The sequence below is a fragment of the Muntiacus reevesi genome, chromosome X (genome assembly GCF_963930625.1).
Source record: "Muntiacus reevesi chromosome X, mMunRee1.1, whole genome shotgun sequence".
NCBI classification, from domain to species: Eukaryota; Metazoa; Chordata; class Mammalia; order Artiodactyla; family Cervidae; genus Muntiacus; species Muntiacus reevesi.
Window position 1 is genome coordinate 31,153,775 of NC_089271.1, and position 20,962 is coordinate 31,174,736.

Sequence of the window (20,962 nt, forward strand, 5' to 3'; positions counted from 1 at the left end):
TTTTGTCATACATTGGCATGAATCAGCCATGGATTTACATGTATTCCCCATCCTGATCCCCCCTCCCACCTCCCTCTCCACCCAATTCCTGAGTCTTCCCGGTGCACCAGGCCCGAGCACTTGTCTCATGCATCCAGTCTGGGCTGGTGATCTGTTTCACGTGTGTGGCCTTTTTAAAACAGAAGAATTTACAGAAAGCATATCTGAGAAGATAACATCCGAACACAGACATATGTAAGTAAAGAGAAGTGTAAAAAAGTGCTGAGAGGGAGGGAATTAGGACACAGGGGATAAAGACTGGGGATAGGGTAGAACCTCTAGCAAAAAGAAAAACAAATTTAATGGAAGGAACTAGCATTAGAAGGAATAGGAAGAAGGTGTGCGAGGAGAGACAGCAATGAGATCAGAGGGGCTGGAACATCCTCTTTGCAAAGTATTGTAGTTCATAAAAATTACCTATATTAGCATTAATCTTATTTTTCATTAAATAATTTCTATTTCATAATACTTCCATGTTGATGTGAGCAGGGTCCCCCCCCTGCCCCAATTTGGAGTTTGCAATTAGTATGCTTCACTTTATTTATGTATTTTTTTGTAGATTCTTACTCTCCTGATAATTTCTTACTCTAAGAATGGGGATCCCTTGGGGATGATGTGTTATCATGCATTTTAAGCAGCTCTTTACTGCTATGGCTATTACAGTAACTTATAGTTTCAGTTCTTATTTCTTTTCCATAATATATAGCAATTTTTCATCTTAAACATACCATGCTGCACAACAGAACTTGAAGAACAAGCCATTGAGATTATCCAATTATTTTATTATACTTATTTTACAAAAGACATTTGATAGGCAACAACTGAGAGCCTCTGTCTGACTTTCCATCCTTTGCTAAACCCCTTATAAATCTGTTACTACTTCTGAAAAGATGCATAGGAGCCAAGAAATTACAGAGGACTTTCTAAGCAGCAATAAAAGGCAACCAATATTTACGTAAGAATGAAGCACCCAACTGTTTAACTGTATTAAGAGACTGAATCCTCATGCCTCTCCCAGCTAGTAACGTTGGAAAGCTTACTTTAAAATGTATTCCCATACTTACACATACATCACTGTAACCCTAAAGCAAGGGACCGGAGACAAATTATCTTTGCAGTAAATTTTCATGTTGAGTCCTCTATGTTAGCGTACATCCTCCAGTTACAGAAACCAGGGGAGCTTTGCGACCACGAAACACAATTTTATGAAATTTTATTACTGCTGGGGAAATATAAAGGGTCGGCAATTGTATGAATTATTCTTAACACCGGGGTCCCAATGAAGGGCAACAGATGGCAGAAATTTTTACTCAAATGATTTTTTTCCATCAAAGTCTCTATCAGTATTTGAGTCCCAGCAGTGTGACTGTTAAGAAGCCCTCAAACTCACCAGCCAGCTGGTAAAATCAGCGCTATAAAAACCGCTCTACAGAAAACAGACTTGTATTCAATTTGGTCTTTTACACCATATGCCTTTTTCTAGATAGCCTTTGATTTACTTCATATTTCAAAGTTAGTTATCTCTAGCAGAGTCCTTTGGGGGAGTACATTACCAATTAGGTATTAAAGTATATCCAAATAAAAATACAAAAACTCACCATAGCAGACAGTGTCAGTGACCTATGCACATTTATTCAACACTCTTTGTTTCTGGGCAAGTCAATGATTTTTTCAATGATGGTGTCTGCCACTTGAGGGTTTTCTAGGCTGTAAGCTCAGAAAGCGAGGTGAGGATAATTACAAAGTCTAGGTATCTCCTTTAAGAGGAAGATGGCTTTTTTATGAACTCACTTGTCTCAAACGTTGGAGCAGGAGTTATCCAGCTCCAATGTATTCTTGGAATCTAAACTTGTGTAACTCTATGGCTGATTCATATCAATGTATGACAAAACCCACTGAAAAATTTAAAAAAAAAATTTAAAATAAATAAATAAATAAATAAATAAAATAAAAATGAAAGACAAAAAAAAAAAAAAAAGAATTGGGTCCTTTACAAAATGCTTTGGAATTTTCCTCCATCACAAATAGCCAATGTAAGGCAAAGCTGAAGAGCAGCTAAAATTGTCTATGACTCTCTTTTAGAGGCTTCTTTCTTTGCCTTCCCTTTGCCAACTCCAAGAAGCTAATGCCTTTTCCCTTGATTTATTTCCTCATCTGAGAGATCACAGTAATGTTACGACTATATAATTTATATGTAATTTTTCATTCTCCGTGCAAATTTCTAATTTGAGAAAAGAAAAAAAGTGCATTTTGCTTAACTAGACAATGAATTTAAACTATTATTTTGAGATTTGGTGGTGAACATAAACATTATGATATGACATACTTAATCCATGTTGTTTGAGTATATACAATCGCAATGAATTAGTGTATCATTATGTTACAAAGCTAAGTTTTTACCTGTATTTATTTATAGCAATATACAAAAAATATTATACTTCTATCATACAATACATATTATGAAGGAATGAAGCACAGTAGTAATGTTGAAAGATATACTAGAAGACTAACTTTAAGAAGATATTTTGCCTAAAAAGAGCAGATAATTAATGCTACAATAACACATTGCTGCTTTATTCCCATTCACTAATTTAAAGCCAAAAAAATTTTTCTAAATAATCCTACTTCTGTCAACTTCCTGCAGTTAATTTCAAATGGAATTTAAGATTTCAAGGTCTCCTGCTTGCTCATGGCAATGTTTTTATAAAGGACTGTTAATTTTTAATGCAGTTCACTAAGTAGCACCATCTAATCAAATCAACAGGTTTCATTTCCATTAATAGAAAGATATCCCACTTTTTAAAATAATCTAATTTTGATTTTTGTTAGTTCTACTGTCAACTTCTAGGATTTTCAGCTCCATTAAAATAAGAACCCATGCTTTAAAACTCATTTCTTTCTACTCTAGAAGAACATGTATAGCTAAATGTTAGCGTGTTATGATTTCCACTTTTCTATTTTCACTCAATGTACTTGTTGGCTCACCAATTCACTCCATCACTAGATGAGTTGACATTATTTTTGTAACTTTCCTTCATGGTGTTTAGCTTTCCCTTTGAAAACTCTCATTAACATTTACTCTTGTTAGTTCTAAAAGGAGGTAAACATGCCAGCTTTCTGAGAAAGATTTGTGTGGTTGAACTGGAATTTTCCTCACTTTTTAATCTAAGAGTTATACTTTGAGAAAATGTAATAAGACATAAAAATAAGCAATACTGAAAATACCTGGTTATTCAATCTGTATTTCAGATGTTTGGGGATAGCAATTCAGTAAATGCACTTCTGTTCGCATAGATACAGGTTAATCACTTAGGAAGTGTGATTAGTTAGAGTAATGTATAACGAGTAATTATTTTGTGGAGAATGAAATTTTAAGTACTTTATGTATATCTCATTTTTATTATTCTTTAAAACAAAAAAGATGTAGAGACTTAAGACACTTCATAGGACTCTGTAGCTGTTAAAGGAGCTGGAATTTGAAGCCACACTTTTTGAATATGGCTTCCAACTTCTAAGCTAATCCTCAGAACTTCTACTATAAGCTAATGTGGCATGTCACTATTTTGTGGATGATAAAATTCTGTATATGCACTCAATCACTGCTTGTTGAATGAATATTTAAGACATACACAAATAACTAAGTGAGCTTATTAACAGACCAATTTTAGTGGCATATCACATGATTGATATTTTCTCAATAAAAATGTGATATTTTTAAAAAATTTCCCATGCTGCATGACATTTTTAGAATATCTTGAAAAATATTAATTAATATACTTAATTTTATCATTCAGTTGTGATGGGGAAAAATAGCTGAGTTGCATGGAGCCAGGCAATCTTTTACTTACACTATTGGTAGCAACTTTATTTTGAATAATAACACCAAACGTCAGTAGGATTTATCTTTTTTAAGTTAAATACAGAAATAAAACACAACTTAGTAGAAGTATATACAGACAAGCTCATAACGTGCGATGATTTATTATTTTATTTCCTATATAGACATGATATATGGGCTTCCCTGGTGGCTCAGATGGTAAAGAATCCACCTACAATGGGGGAGACCTGGGTTCGATGCCTGGATCAGGAAGATCCCCTGGAGGAGGGCAGGGCAACCCACTCCAGTATTCTTGCCTGGAGAATTACATGGACAAAGGAGCCTGGCGGGCTGCAGTCCATGGGGTCGCAAAGAGTCGGACACAATTGAGCGACTAAGCATAGCACAGACACATTTGCTGAAACCCATACAGATGAGGTTTCAAACATCAGTGTACCCTTGTAAATATTTGTTTAGTACATGGCCTACTTGGCTGATAGTCCTCAAAGTAACCATTACAAGTTCAAGGCAACAAATCTACCTGCTGCCAACCTGTAGCATCTACATTTTGTTTCCTAAAGTAATTCCTCATCAAAGATTTAGATCCTCTTATTCATTGTTGGACTTCCCTGGTGGCTCAGTGATAAAGAATCTGCCTGCCAATGCAGGAGATGCAGGTTCAAACCCTGGGTCAGGAAGACACCATTGAGTAGTGTCAACCCACTCCAGCATTCTTGCCTGGAGAATCCCATGAACAAAGGAGCCTGGTGGGTTACAGTCCATGGGGTCACAAAAGAGTAGGACATGACTGAGAGGCTAAACAACAACAACATTGTTAGTTAATCAATAATGATAATAACCAAGAGAGCTGAAATTACCAGATTTCACTTGTCTTCTCAATGGAGATGCCTGATAGTGTCTTTCTGGGCCCTTTTCTGAGACTTAAGAGACTAGAAAGATAACCTCAGGTTTCTTATCACATGTGTGTCTATGCAGGTATACACAAGTGCATATGCATGATTTTGGACCTTCTTAATCACAGGGGGAGGTGGAAAGGACACTGTAACTGTTTTGAAGATTTGTGTTATCATTCACAGTTCCTTAGCTAAAAAAACTTTTTCCAAGTATAAAAGAAGTTCCTTTCATACTTTATGTATGTGCTATGTGCTATGCTTAGTTGCTCAACCGTGTCCAACTCTTTTTGACCACATGGACTATAGTCCACCAGGCTCCTCTGTCCACGGGGATTCTCCAGGCAAGAATACTGGAGTGGGTTGCTATGCCCTCCTCCAGAGGATCTTCCCAACCCAGGGATCGAACCAAGTACTCCCATATTGCATGCAGATTCTTTACTGTCTGAGCCACCAATGAATGAGTAAAAAAACAGACTAAATAAAATAGTTTAAAAAAATTATCCAATTAAAGGAAACAAAGTTCTGATGAAATGTTCACTTACATCTAAATCCCAGTGTTAAGAAGTAGAGACCTCTAGTCATTCTCAAGGCAATTAAAATGATTATATATTGAATAGCTTTAAGATTGTATAGAGGGCTTCCCCGGTGGCTCAGTGGTAAAGAATCTGCCAGCAATGCAGGAGACCCAGGTTGGGTGCCTGGGTCAGAAAGATCCCTTGGAGGAGGGCATGGCAACCCACTCCAGTATTCTTGCCTGGAGAATTACATGGACAGAGGAGCCTGGAGGGCTACAGTCCATACGGTCACAAAGAGTTGGACACGACTGAAGCAACTTAGCAGGCACGCCTGCAAGGCTGTATAGAAGCAAACATAATAAAATATCAAATGACATTAAAATTGTTTTGGACTTCTGCCTCTGGCCTAGACTGGATTTAACTTTTTGGCTAAACATTTTAAAAAATCAACAAAATGTATGAAACAGTGCTTTTTAAAAGACACTGGACACTGGGTCATTAAAATCAGTCATCTCTGAGAAATTAGAAACAAATGAGAACAAATGAGGTGAGCCCTACAGTCACCCCAGCTTACTCTATGAATAGAGTTCCAAGCTATGACAAAGGACAAGGGCAGAAAACCACGGGGTCTTCTTTAGATGAGGAGATGGAGCTGGGTATCGAAGGAAACCAAAGTGGCTAGAGTCACAGGGCAGAGCATCAGAGAGGGACAGATATACAGAGAATAAACTTTGGAGATCTGCAGACCACCCTTCCTGTTTCCAGTTAAATCCTAACCATTTCCCATGACAAGTGAGAATGAAAGTGAAAGTCACTTAGTTGTGTCCAACTCTTTGCAAATCCATGGACTATATAGTCCATGGAATTATCTAGGCCGGAATACTGGAGTGGGTAGACTTTCCCTTCTCCAGGGGATCTTTCCAACCCAGTGATCAAATCCAGGTCTCCAGGATTGCAGGCAGATTCTTTACCAACTGAGCCACAAGGGAAGCCCAAGAATACTGGAGAAGGTAGCCTATCCCTTTTCCAGGAGATCTTCTGGACCCAGGAATCAAACCAGGGTCTCCTGCATTGCAGGTGGATTCTTTACCAATTGAGCTACCAGGGAAGCCCTACAACAAGAAACTACCAACTTCAAGGGAAAGAACTATACACAACAATTAAAGCAAACAATCACCAGAGCTCACATATGGCTGGGAGAACACTTGTTTCTGCCAGACACAGTGGAAAACATTATACAAGAACATCAGAGCGAGAATTCAGACAAGTTTTGCCTCAGTAGTGGGGAAAATTTAGCCCTAGATTTTAGGTTGTTCTGCTCAAAACTCAAAGTATACGAGTAATACACTCCAAAGATCAAAGTATTTCCAAGCAAACATAACTATGTTTCAGTACAAAGGTCAACAATATTTATCTGCACAAATGTATCAAGCACTCAACAAGTTAAAATTCACATCTGGTATCCAATCAAAAATTACCAGTCATCCAAAGAAGCAGGAAAATAACACTCATAGAAAGAAGATAAAATAAACGGAATTGACCCAAAATAGACAGAGATGATAGTACTGGTAGACAAGAAACATTATAACTGTTATTGTAACTGTATTCTATATTTTCCAGAAGGTAAAGATTGAATGTTGAGGTCTGTTAAGATATTAACATGGAAAATGTTAAAATTCTCAAATCACACTTCAGCAATGTATTGAATCACACAAGACAACAATGTCTGAGGTTAAAATTACACACTAGATGAGATAAACCACAGCCTAGATAAGCTAAAATAATACATTGGTCCATTTGACAATAGGGATTATTTAAAATGAATTACAGAGAAAATAAGACTGAAAATAAAAAGAGCAGAACATCAGTGAGTGGCCTAATATATGTTATCAGAGTCCCTGGAAAGGGCAAGGAGCAGAAAAATATTATTTTTAAGTAACACCTTTAAAATTTCTAAATTTGATTGAAACTATGAACACACAGATCCAAGAAGCTTAACAGATCACATGGATAAGAAACATGAAGAAAATTATACCCAGGAATATCATAAACCAATTGCCCAATTCCCAAGAATACTCCCTAATAAACCTTCTGTATCTATTGTTGAGTGAGATGACAAGCTGAAATATATACCAATATCCATATCAAAACAACAACTCTCTGTGGAGTAGAAGGTGGGTATATATTTACCTACAATACACCTCTACATTGTTTGATTTTTTATAATGAGTATATATTATTTTTATAACAAAACAGATTAATATGTATAACTACCTTGTGATGGACATCTTTCAAAACGGCAAGAGGTTTATAAATCTCCCCAAGAACACCTTATATTTCTTTCTTTAAGTCAGAGACCTGGTGATGCTACATTGGCTCAAAATTCACTTTAGTGCTATTAAAAATATATTTTCTGTATGATGTCAGATAAGAAATTGATGAATTTTCTCTATCTGCAATGGTAATGCTGATGAGTATAAAGATTTGATTGATATACACATAATTACACAAAATTTGACAATATTCATTTTCTACATTTACATAGCTTATACATATATAGGGGTGTATAAATGGTTACTTTCTTAATATCAGAAGGCATCTTTTCTATGCAAAAAATATTTGAAAATGGAGAATTGTTAAGTTGAAAATGATATTACTTTTATGAAACCAGCATTTTGAAATGCCTAGACTATTTAATGTATTACCCTTTTCTTTGCTTTCATCTGTCTTAATCAATATTTTCTGGCATTCACAAACTGGCCACAGTTCAAATCTCCTTGACTGAAAATTCCTACCTGAACAATTTGAAATAAAAAATATTGCAAAAGTACTTAAGATTTGGTGCAGTGAACCCAGTATTTCTTATACTAAAGCCATATACTTTATAACCTAAATTATAACCTCCACAATCCACTTTATCTGCATAATCAAAAGACACAGCCAGTTGAAATTAAACTGTATGATGTTATAATCCATATGTTGCATTTCCATTAACAAAACCCATAAAACAGTCAATAAGTATTGCCAATTAACTCTGTATTGTTTTGGCCTCTGGCCTATCTCAGAAGGCATTCTGTCAATAGAATATATAGAAATATTGCTACAACACCACAGACTGTCTTTAGGGAAACAGAACTGTAATTTTATAATGATGAATATTTCTAGTGACTACATTATTGCTAAGTATACCACAAGTTCTCCTCCTGGACAAAATCCAACATAAGGCAAAAACACACACAGCCCTACAGCCACAGGACACCCTGCTGTAAGATGCTTCTCTAAATCCAAGATTCAATTACACTTTGCAGTTCATCAGATAAACCAGTTATGTCTAGACTCTCATCCTGACACAAAACGTTACAAAATGATCATCATGACGAGTTCTAGCATGCGCGGTGCTGACAACAAAAGTCAGGGAATTATAAATTTCCATCATCCTTCACAACTTGAACTTAAAGAAGTTAAGCAGTTGTGATATTGTGGTGGAGATAAAAACAGTCTGAAAAAAAGAGATTTCACAAACTTACCTTAAGATACCATTTATATTTGGCATGTTCCCAGTTCTCAGGAATTTGTGTCTTTTTAAGAAAGTGTTCAGCTTCTGTTAGCCATTGATTAAATATCTTCATATCATAATGAAACCGCCGCCATTTTTCAACAGATCTGTCAAATTGCCTAGAAATAAAAAATAGGGATCAAGAAAAATAAATGGATTATATGGACATAGAATATATGTTATTACATTAATAAAGATATTACTTTGATAGTTTCTCACATTTCTATATGTCAGTTTCAGTTAACATAATTAATACATAATTAATACTGAATTAAAATATTTGATATTTCCCTTTAAAATGAATACACTTTGTGACTGAGACAAAAATAGAGACAATTATTATGGAATATTAGTGTTTTCTTCCCTATGAGAATACTTAATTTTTAATAAAACTTCAGAAATTTAAAAGTACATTAATATCTAATAAATTATTTTGAAACTAGATACTAAATTTCAAAAGATTTTTTGGATCAAAAATTAGCTCATAAAGTCTGTCAATTTCAGTCATATCTTGAACTAAAAGTGTCTGCTCATTAAGATCTTCAAGCATTCAGGATGACAGCTGTAACCTCTACATTGGCTTAGATGTAAGAAATCCACCAATTAACTGGTATACTAGTCTTTCTTTCTCCTTCTAGTTCCACTGTATCCACTAGCATTTTAAATTGCAATGCTGAAGGAATTTTGTGAAAGGTAATGTATCAACATCTCACAAGAAAAGAATATTGAGAAGGAAATATTTGGTCATTTCTGGTCACAGAAGAGACTGAACCAGAAATTATATGAGTCAAGGCTTTATGTTTACTCTGAGAGACTTGCACATAAAAATCACATAGGGCATTATAAAATAAAAAATAGCAATAAAACACTGATTTTGGGTCCCCAATCTAGACCAATTACACCAATATCTTTGGAGGTGGGATCCTGACATTGGTATTTTTAAAAGCACCCAGGTGATTCTAATGTACTGTCAAGTTGAAAAATACTATATAGTGCAAGTTTTAAAATCTTATGGGGCTCATGATCTACTGGGTCTGCCAGGGCCTGTCCAAACAGGCATTTGCCAGCATGAAACAAAAGCCATCCTGAAAGTTCCTGCCTATTGAGTGACCTCACAGTACAGCTGTCTGTACAGTTCTCTGAGATCTATTCTTAAGATGCAATGGATTAGTTTTGAATATCTTGAGGATCTTCTCAGATCTCTACCTCCCCTTAGGAAATTTAAGTAATTTTAGAATCCAAATAATGTCACAATTCCCTATTGTTTTACTAGGAAAGGAATGGAATTCACATTATAAACCAAGCACTGGGATCTGTGGATTTACATATCCCATTCCATTAACTCCTGCAACACCCTCTGCAACATAACAATTATTATTCCCATTTTTCACTGGAGAAAGGTGAGATGCTGAGTAAGTTACCAAAAGGTAAGTAGATATTAAATGGCAGACCTGGAATTCTAACTCAGATCTCTCTGGTTCCAGTGGTGTCTTTTAGCACCTTACATTAAATTTTCTGGGATTTCCTTTTTACAAGATGAATTTTCACCAAATTAAACAATTCAAAGTGATAGTTGTAAGGCTTTTATTTTCTATTTTTCTTATTTTCTTCCTATATTTAATTATATATCTACATGTACTCTATCATGCATTCTATCGGGTATTACATTTAATGATTAACTGTATTTTTCACCTTAAAAATATCTAAAACAGTATTTTGGTAGCATAAAAAGGCAGCTAATGATAGCCAAAAGAGATAGTCTCTATCACTAGCTTATAAAGAATGGAGATGCAGACATAGAGAACAGACTTATGAACAAGGCAGGTGGGGAGGAAGGAGAGAGTGGGACAAATGGAGAACATATACATTACCATATGTAAAAGAGACAGCCAATGGGAATTTGCTATATGACTCAGGGAACTTAAACCTGGGCTCTGCAACAAGTTAGAGGGGTGGGAAAGGGTGGGAGGTGTCAGGGAAGTTCAAGAGGGAGGGGACATATGTACACCTATGGCTGATTCCTGCTGTGTGGCAGAAACTGATGCAGTATTATAAAGCAATCATCCTTCCAGTAAAAAGAAATTTACCAAATAATTATATCTTTAATAAATAATGGTATTTTATAGTTGATTAAATGTTTTATATCCATCAGCCACAAAATGATCTTGGAAATGTTTACATGGTTAGTAATAATTTGATTTTCATATATTTTCAGTGCTAATACCCAAAAACATGCCTTAAGAATACATCTGAAGAATGTATTCCCTATAAAAAAGAATTGTTATCTAGGGTGAAACAGATCACCAGCCCAGGTTGGATGCATGAGACAAGTGCTCGGGGCTGGTGCACTGGGAAGACCCAGAGGGATCGGGTGGAGAGGGAGGTGGGAGGGGGATCGGGATGGGGAATACATGTAAATCCATGGCTGATTCATGTCAATGTATGACAAAACCCACTACAATATTGTAAAGTAATTAGCCTCCAACTAATAAAAATAAATGAAAAAAAATTCTTTAAAAGGGAAAAAAAAAAAAAGAATTGTACATTGCGTATGTCTTAACGGGAACTTGAATCACTGGAGTCAGAGAGCTGTTAAATGAGAATCTAAAATACAGTGAGTCATAGTTGGCATTGTATCATCTTGGTGAGGCTATAGTTGATTTTAATTTTCATTATATATATATACATATATTTTTTTAATATTGTTAAGTTTTCCTGCAATACACTCTTCAAACTTTGAATATTCAGAAAAGTACAATAAGTAAAATTTATTTTAAATTGAAAGTACAGGTGATTTACAATATCATATCAGTTTCAGGTATACAATAGTGACTATTCTCCATTTAACGTTATGGCTGTCTTTTAAATAATGGCTGTATTCCCTCTGCTGTACACTATATCCTTGTCGTTTATTTAAATTTTACATAGTAGTTTGTGTCTCAGTGCCATATCCTTATTTTGCCCCTCCCTCTTTGGTCTCCCCACTGGTAGCCACTAGTATATTCTTTGAATCTGAAATTCTGTTTCTATTTTTTTACATACATTCTTTGCTTTTAATTTTTTAGATTCCACATATAAGAGAGAACATAGAGTGCTAACATAGATAACATCTTTCTCTGTGTGACTTACTTCACTAAGCATAATACTTTTTAAAAGGCAATCTCACATGCTAACAACTGCCATCTCCATCTTTATACACTATAGTTTGAGAACCAGACCGAGGCTAACCCGACCACAGAGGAGTTGTCATTTGGTCATTTTCCACCCCTGTAACAGCCATCAGTCCGCTTCTTTCTTTGCTTTCTTCTTTTACCCAACCACCAGATTTACCCTCTTGCCTTGCCAATGCTTTTATTTACTGGAAGGTGATTATTTCTTCAACATCTGGGCTATAAATACTCTTCTTGGAGGCTGCTGCAGATGTGTCCCTCCACCACTCACTGCACTGGCAGTGACCATCTTCCAGAAGATTCCACAAAGTCCCCTCCCACCCAACCCCTCTGCCTCTTCACAGTTGATCTAATCATCTAGTTTCTCCAAGAGAAGAAAACCATCAGGGCCCACACAGTTGATCATGGTACCTCTTAGGGCCGCAAGACAAAGTTGGGGATACGGACATAAGGGAAACACTCAGGCTTCTCTACTTCCATTTGTGTTCCTGGTCCACAAAAGTGGGGCAGGATGAAGCTGCCCGCCACCAAGGACTCTCTGCAGTCTCCCCTTCCCCCCATGCCCTACTGTCTTAGGATTTCGTGACTGTGTACATTAGTCCAGTATTCCTGAAATGCCCTCTTTCCCTTTACTCCACTTTCACTCAACTCCTGCAAGCTGAATCTTTGCATACTAAAGACTTCACATGAACCATTAGGTTGGCCAAAAAGGATATCCGGGTTTTCCTGAACATCGCTCAGAAATATCCAAATGAACTTTTTGGCCACAGCAACACTTATACTGTCACTTCGTAAATACCTGAATATAGAGCATTCAATAGTTTGCAACTGCTAAAAATTTGAAAACAGTAAAGTTGATTTAATTTTATTATTAAAATTAATGTTAAAATTAGTAACTCTATTCAAACAAAATATTAAAGAATAAAAGCATGCACTTTACATGTGATGACATTTAATGTGAGTCATAATATTTTAAACTCCATTTCAAGCATCACATAAAAATTTTAAACATACTTTCTAGCATTTTAACATGTGTTGTTAACAGCCAAGTGTAAATTCATTCTTGAATTTACTGTTCAAAATTTCATTTTTTACAATGCCTACTTATAAAATTAAACTCTTTCCCATTTAAGGAACATCCTGAATGAACAGATATAAATTTTGCTAGTTTTACAATGCCACATTTATAAATTTAATCTCTAGTCACTCACTATACTCTCTAAATTTCTCTCATTCCATTAACTGGACATCCATGACTGAGGGAAAATGCAGCGACAACAGGAAACACATAAAGATATTACAAATAGCATTCAAGGAAATAAGTGTAAGTTTTACTCTCTGTATTATTACTAGAGGGGGGAAAAAAAGTTGTTGCATTTTTTCTTCCTGACAGCAAGAGGAAATGTAGACCTGCCTAAATAAAGGACAAAAAATGTCACTATAAACATATGGATAATAAATCAAGTGATTTTTAAAATTTTGCAAATATTAAAATTCTCATTCACTATGCAAGCGGTATTTAAAATTACACTGCTGCTTCATTTATGTGCAGCATAACTTATTTCCTGCTGTTCTAAATCAAGTTAGTCAGATTATTCTCAAGCATAAATTACATTTAGGGAGTAATTTAGGTACTTTGGGACATACTTTAACACTTTCAGGCCATTAAGGTGGTGCTGAATTCTGTGAAATAGATTTAAATAAATAACACCCTAGTAGCCTTCTGACATAATCCATTGTGGCTTTATACTTAAGGTCTGCAAACTCAGCACTGGGCTGCTAAGTACTGCCTCCTACATATTTCATCTTTGATTAGGTGAGTGGGAGGGATCTTGGCTAAAGTCTCATGGTCCAAATTAGAGGAGCTGATAAATATAAGTTAAATCAGTCATTTGCCCCAAACCATAGTACCTTACTCACCTTCCCACGCCCCCACCCCTGATCCCATCTTCCCCAGTAATCCAATTATTTAATAAAATCTAAGTCATGCAGATGACACCACCCTTATGGCAGAAAGTGAAGAGGAACTAAAAAGCCTCTTGATGAAAGTGAAAGAGGAGAGTGAAAAAGTTGGCTTAAAGCTTAACATTCAGAAAACTAAGATCATGGCATCTGGTCCCATCACTTCATGGCAGATAGATGGGGAAACAGTGGCAGACTTTATTTTTTGGGGCTCCAAAATCACTGCAGATGGTGACTGCAGCCATGAAATTAAAAGATGCTTACTCCTTGGAAGGAAAGTTATGACCAACCTAGACAGCATATTAAAAAGCAGAGACATTACTTTGCCAACAAAGGTCCATCTAGTCAAGGTTATGGTTTTTCCAGTGGTCATGTATGGATGTGAGAGTTGGACTGCGAAGAAAGCTGAGTGCTGAAAAAATGATGCTTTTGAACTGTGGTGTTGGAGAAGACTCTTGAGAATCCCTTGGACTGCAAGGAGATCCAACCAGTCCATCCTAAAGGAGATCAGTCCTGGGTGTTCACTGGAAGGACTGATGCTGAAGCTGAAACTCCACTACTTTGGCCACCTCATGTGAAGAGTTGACTCATTGGAAAAGACCCTGATGCTGGGAGGGATTGGGGGCAGGAGGAGAAGGGGAAGACAGAGGATGAGGTGGCTGGATGGCATCACCAACTCGATGGACATGAGTTTGAGTAAACTCCGGGAGTTGGTGATGGACAAGAAGGACTGGTGTGCTGTGATTCATGGGGTTGCAGAGTTGGACACGACTGAGCGACTGAACTGAAATGAAATACTGGGTTGGCCAATAAGTTCGTTCAAGTTTGTCCATGTTTATTGGTCATTTGTATTTCTTATTTTGTGAAGACGGCACATGTCTTGTGTTACTGTGAAACAGAAAACACACCTGTGGTCTTCTCTAGTGGTTCAGTGGTAAAGAATCCACCTAACAATGCAAGAGACATGGGTTCAAACCCTGGTCCGGGAAGATCCCACATGCCGTGGAGCAACAAAGCCTGTGCACCATGAAACTGAGCCTGTGCTCTAAAGCCTGGGAACCACAACTACTGAAGCCTGCATGCCCGAGAGCCCGAACTCCACAACAAGAGAAGTCACTGCAACCAGAAGCCCATGCACTCATTTCAACTAGAGAGTAGCCATCCCTCGCCACAACTAGAGGAAAAAAACCCCATTCAGGAATGAAGACCCAGCACATTCAAAAATAAATAAATAATTGAAAAATCACATTCATTATTTATTAAAACTGGTCATTCTATGAACAGCATCCAGATCAAGATATAAAACACTGTCTGCAGCTCAGAATTCTTCTTTGTGCCCCTTCTCACATTTCAAGAACTTCTGCCAGTTTTCTTTCAGATTGTTCTTAAAGACTTATAGGACTTCTTCATGATTATGGATACACACATTATATTAGTTATATGTGTGTTCCAAATATTTTTTCACACTCTGTGACTTTCATTTTCACTCTCTGAATGTTGTCTTTTGGTATCCAGAAGTTATTAATATACAACATAGTTCAGCTTATTATGTTATGATTAGTACTTTATACATCTATTTAAGAAATTCTCCATTATCCAAAATTTATTTACATACACTCCTTTACTTTGTTATGAAAGTTTCGTTAGTTTGCTTTTTCCCATTCGGATGTATAATCCTCTAGCATTATATTTTTGTATGTAGTGTGAAATAGAATATATTTCTCAGCAGGGGATTCTATTTTAATTTGTAAGGCATACAAACAGAACAAAATAATGGTGTACAGTGGAAAAATAAAAGAAGTGTGCACTGTGAAAAGTAAGCTTCTGTCCTACTTCACACACCTTCCCCCCAACTCTGCTAGTTATTGTGCTCAGTAGCTCAGTTGTGTCTGATGCCTTGCGACCCCATGGACTGTTGTCCGCCAAGCTGCTCTTTCCATGGGATTTCTCAGGCAAGAATACTGGAGTGGGTCACCATTTCCTCCTCCAGGGGATCTTCCCGACCCAGGGATCAAACCCTCACCTCCTGCATTGCAAGTTGGTTCTTTCCCACTGAGCCATTGCGGATTCTCTCATTGTAAATAAAACTTTCATAATATGAAATATTGATAGAGTTAGGCAAAGAAATAAACAAATACAGTGTTTTAAAGTAAGTTTTCTCATTCAGTTTTATTGGATTCAATATATCCACTGCTAGCATTTTTACAGCTCTGGATTGACATATAATTTTGAAACACCCAGTTTATTTTATGTTTCATTCTCTCTGGGTTATGAGTCTGATTCTCAGGCTTCACCAGTTTGGAGTAGTTCTTTGAGTTTGTTTCTCACAGTGCTTATAATACTGGAGTTTAAGAACCCATTATCTGGTCTCTACTCCCAGTCTTCACTGCTGAAATTCCACCCATTCTATTTCAACTATTTCTCATAATATTTCCATTGATTGCCATGTGAACAAACAGAATAGACAAACCTTATTTGAACTCTTTAAGACATCGACTCTAAAAGTGACCCTTTCCAATTACAGGGGACTCTTTGGCATTGCTTAAAGGAAATGGGGATATTTTTTCCCTCAAAAAACAAAACAAAATCTAGTTCACCTAGTTATTACAGGTGAACCCTTTGGATCTAGATCTCCTCTCTGGGTATTTCCTTATACAATGGCACTGAATCTTAAAGGTTCAACTAATATCTACAGCAGGGGTTGGCAAACTTTATAAAGTACTTGAAAATAAATAATGTATGCCTCTGTACATCTGTGTCTCTTTTTCTGTTTTGCATATAGGGTTATCATTACCATCTTTCTAAATCCCATATATATGTGTTAGTATGCTGTAATGTTCTTTATCATTCTGGCTTACTTCACTCTGTATAATGGGCTCCAGTTTCATCTATCTCATTAGAACTGATTCAAATGAATTCTTTTTAATGGCTGAGTAATATTCCATGGTGAATATGTACCACAGCTTCGGGCCTGGTGCATTGGGAAGACCCAGAGGGATTGGGTAGAGAGGGAGGTGGGAGGGAGGATCGGGATGGGGAATACATGTAAACACATGGCAAAACCCACTACAATATTGTAAAGTAATTAGCCTCCAAGTAATAAAAATAAATGAAAAAAAAATGTATGCCTCGTTGGCCATGTAACCTTTCTTACAACTATTGAGCTCTGCCACTGTAACCCAGCACCAGCCATAAATGGGTTTGGCTAGATCCCAATAAAAACTCTATTTACAAAAACAGGTGTTGGGCAGGATTTGACCCACAGGCTGTACTTCACCGACCCTTCCTGTATAAACTGATTAGCACATAGCCCCAGGTTCTAACCCTCACCTGAGCGCTGTATTTAGCTGTTTTTTTTTTATCCTCATCAGAACATCCCATGTGAACCTCAAACATGACTTGTTTATAAATCCTTATTTTCTCTTCTAAGTCTTTTAATTTTAGTTAAGGATTTCCATGCTAGAAATGTTGAGATCATCCTTTACTCCTCTCTTTCTTTCTCATCATGCTGATTTCTATACCCTATACATTCTAAACCAGAAATGACTCTTCAATTTAACTTCTTCCCTCCATCCCCGCTTCCATAGCCTTTCTTGAAATCCTCTAACAATGTTTCCCCATGATGTCCCAACTCACTTTTCCCTATAGTCAGTTTCTGACCTCTCTTTAACTTATGTCTACATCGCTATCTCTTCTTCCTCTTTGGTTTCAACATGAATGTTCACAGATATTTACATAAGCCACGGTGTATATAATACACTTTCAAACACTAAATATCTCAAAAACTTCCATAACAATCCAACCTTTCCCCTACTGTCCTTTTAACCTGGGCCTTTTGCTTTATCTTAGAATGTCACCCTTTTGCCACATCATTTTATTCTGTGAGGACTGTCTCCCCTGAAATTAGCTACTGCCTAAGCCAAACTCTTCTCACTGCATAAAAACCTCTATTAATATACTACTTCATGTTCTAATTATGTATTTACAGAGCTGTATTTCCCATCAGACTCTGGGCCTTTTAGAGAAAGGAATACACCTCATTGACTTTTGAATTCCTAGTCCTAAGTAAAGTTCCTGGCACATAATAAGTGCTTATTACATTTTTAAATGAATTAATAAAAGAGTTTATGAGTAATTTGCTTTGGCTCTTTTTAGTTCCATTTAGGAGCCATGAAGGCTTGGGTACACCATTTTACCTCTTTGCATCTAGGTATACCATAAATAAAGCTAGGATAATACTGCCTGCATTACACAGCACTTTGACAAGAATGAATGTATACTATAGATAAGCAATAACATTTGCTTATAAGCTTACAAACATGTAAGCTATAGATAGCAATAACATTTCAGTACTATTGTTAAAAACAACTTAATAATTGGCACATTTTATAACACTGATACAGCATTTAGAACTTAAAAATATCTTACTCTACATCATAAACCATTTCAAATCAGTCAATATAGTTTCAGTAAAATGTAGCTTTTATTAACAGAAAACAAAGAATGACTTTTAAATACAGATAATCTAGCTCAACGCCATTCTAAAAAATTAATACACTTTATACAAACTTGCCAAGGTCTAATTTAACTCTGAAGATGAACATTTACTTAAGGACTATGACTTTTTTAAGAGGGGTGTCTCAGATTAGAGTAATATTGATAGAATTCACCTTATATCAAAGAACACTACATTAATAACTTAAAAATAATAATGATAAAGTTAGATCAATGCTGATGTCATTACCTGTAAGGATTCACAAACACTTCAGGTTATCTCTAAAAATTTTTAAAGGAATCTTAAAATTCTTTAGATTTCTAAAGTAGTTTTTCTTTTGCAATTTTTCTTGTTTCTAATTGGCATACATATCTGGAAGGAATCTAAAAATCAGTGTTATAGTACTTCCCTTTTGTCTACCAGTAGGTAGATTTTCAGAAAAGAAGGTTAAAATAGAAAAAGCTGTATGGGAAAGCTTCAATCATCTTAAATAAGGACTTTTTGAATTGTAAGTACTCACAAAATCACACACATACCCTCATATATATATATAAATAGATAGATAGATAGATAGATAGATAGATAGATAGATAGATAGATATAGGTATTACACAGTAGGAGTATGGGGGTTTTGACTAAATACATTATTTTGGCTTAGGGAGAGATACCCTAAATATCTCTGAGATAAATGTATAAGTACCCAAGTAAGTAAGTGTATCATCTTCACCTACACTTGACATCTGATTATTTCATTAGCTATAAAAGGAAAAGTAGAAGCATCTCTGATATGATTAATGTCTCTGGTATTTCACAAATCTCCTTTGCCCTTCTCTTTTACAAACACCTTTGCTATAGTCCAAAGTCCTAACAGACCAAGGACTGTGAAAAGGGTGCAATATTTGACTGTTGTGTCATGATGGAAGAATATTCAGGGTATGCTATTCTTGCACTGCTTCTGAAAAAAAGAAAACAATGTAGGACTATGCTAATATTAACCTAAAAATTATGCAGTCTCAATGTCTTGATTTGGCACAATTAGCACCCTGTAAAAATACTCAAAGTAGCAAAAACAGTTTGCTATTAGTGAACTGCAATGTTACCTTTAATATTAGGATCTTCTGGAAAAATTAACTACAGAAACTGATTCAGCAGTCTAAGAAAAATAATCTGAATTTCTTAAAAAGTTGAAGGTAAAATTCTTTCTGAGGACCTGATATATTATTCATGGATCTCCTTTAAAAATGTGAGCATTTAATTTAAATGCACACATCTTCCACAGTATAGTCTCACAATTTGTATGAAGACATACTTTCAATTTAAAACAGGCCATAGGGGACTTCCCTGGCTGTCCAGTGGGTAGGACTGTGCTCCCACTGCAGGGGGTATAGGTTCTATCTCTGGTCAGGGAAATAAGATCCCACACACCACACAGAACAGCCAAAATTAAAATAAAAAAATAAAACAGGTCATAAAACAGGGAAGCTATGCAACCTATGAAATTTGAAGAGAGATAAGCATGGGTTTGAAATTCTACTTTATTGTTTAATGGTGCTTTGTAAACTCGAGCAAGTGATTTAATTTGTTGGGTTGGAATTCTCATTTGTGAAAAGGCTGAGAAAAGAAGGGAAGCTAAAGGCAAAGGAGAAAAGGAAAAACATCCATCTGAATACACAGTTGCAAAGAATAGCAAGGAGAGATAAGAAACCCTTCCTCAGTGATCAATGTAAAGAAATAGAGGAAAACAATAGAATGGGAATGACTAGACATTTCTTCAAGAAAATCAAAGATACAAGGGAACATTTCATGCAAAGATGGTCTTGCTAAAGGACAGAAATGGTATAGACCTAACAGAAGCAGAAGATATTAAGAAGAGGTGACAAGAATACACAGAAGAACTATACAAAAAAGATCTTCATGACCCAGATAATCACGATGGTGTGATCACTCACCTAGAGCCAGACATCCTGGAATGCAAAGTCAAGTGGGCCTTAGGAAGCATCACTACAAACAAAGCTAGTGGAGGTGATGGAATTCCAGTTGAGCTATTTCAAATCCTGAAAGATGATGCTGTGAAAGTGCTGCACTCAATATGCCAGCAAGTTTGGAAAACTCAGCAGTGGCCAGAGGACTGGACAAAGGTCAGTTTTCATTCCAATTCCAAAGAAAGGCAATGCCAAAGAATGTTCATACTACCACACGATTGCACTCATTTCACACGCTAGCAAAGTTATGCTAAAAATTCTCTAGCTAGTCTTCAATAGTATGTGTGAATTTCCAGAAGTTCAAGCTAGATTTAGAAAAGGCAGAGGAACCAGAGATGAAATTGCCAACATCTGCTGGATCATTGAAATAGCAAGAGAGTTCCAGAAAAACATCTGGTTTATTGACTACATCAAAGCCTTCAACTGTGTGGATCACAATAAACTGTGGAAAATTCTGAAAAAGATGGGAATACCAGACCACCTGACCTGCCTCTTGAGAAATCTGTATGCAG

At 36.2% G+C, this 20,962-nt stretch overlaps 1 protein-coding gene across 2 annotated transcripts in view; it reads right to left on the reverse strand.

Moving 5' to 3' along the window:
• DMD (dystrophin) overlaps nt 1–20,962 on the reverse strand; it is a 2,163,935-nt gene that overhangs the window by 1,138,234 nt on the left and 1,004,739 nt on the right. For both annotated transcript variants that reach the window (XM_065915496.1, XM_065915495.1), the window contains one exon: nt 8,813–8,960. In XM_065915496.1, coding sequence (XP_065771568.1) covers nt 8,813–8,960 — 148 coding nt within the window. The remainder of the gene's footprint in view (nt 1–8,812; nt 8,961–20,962) is intronic.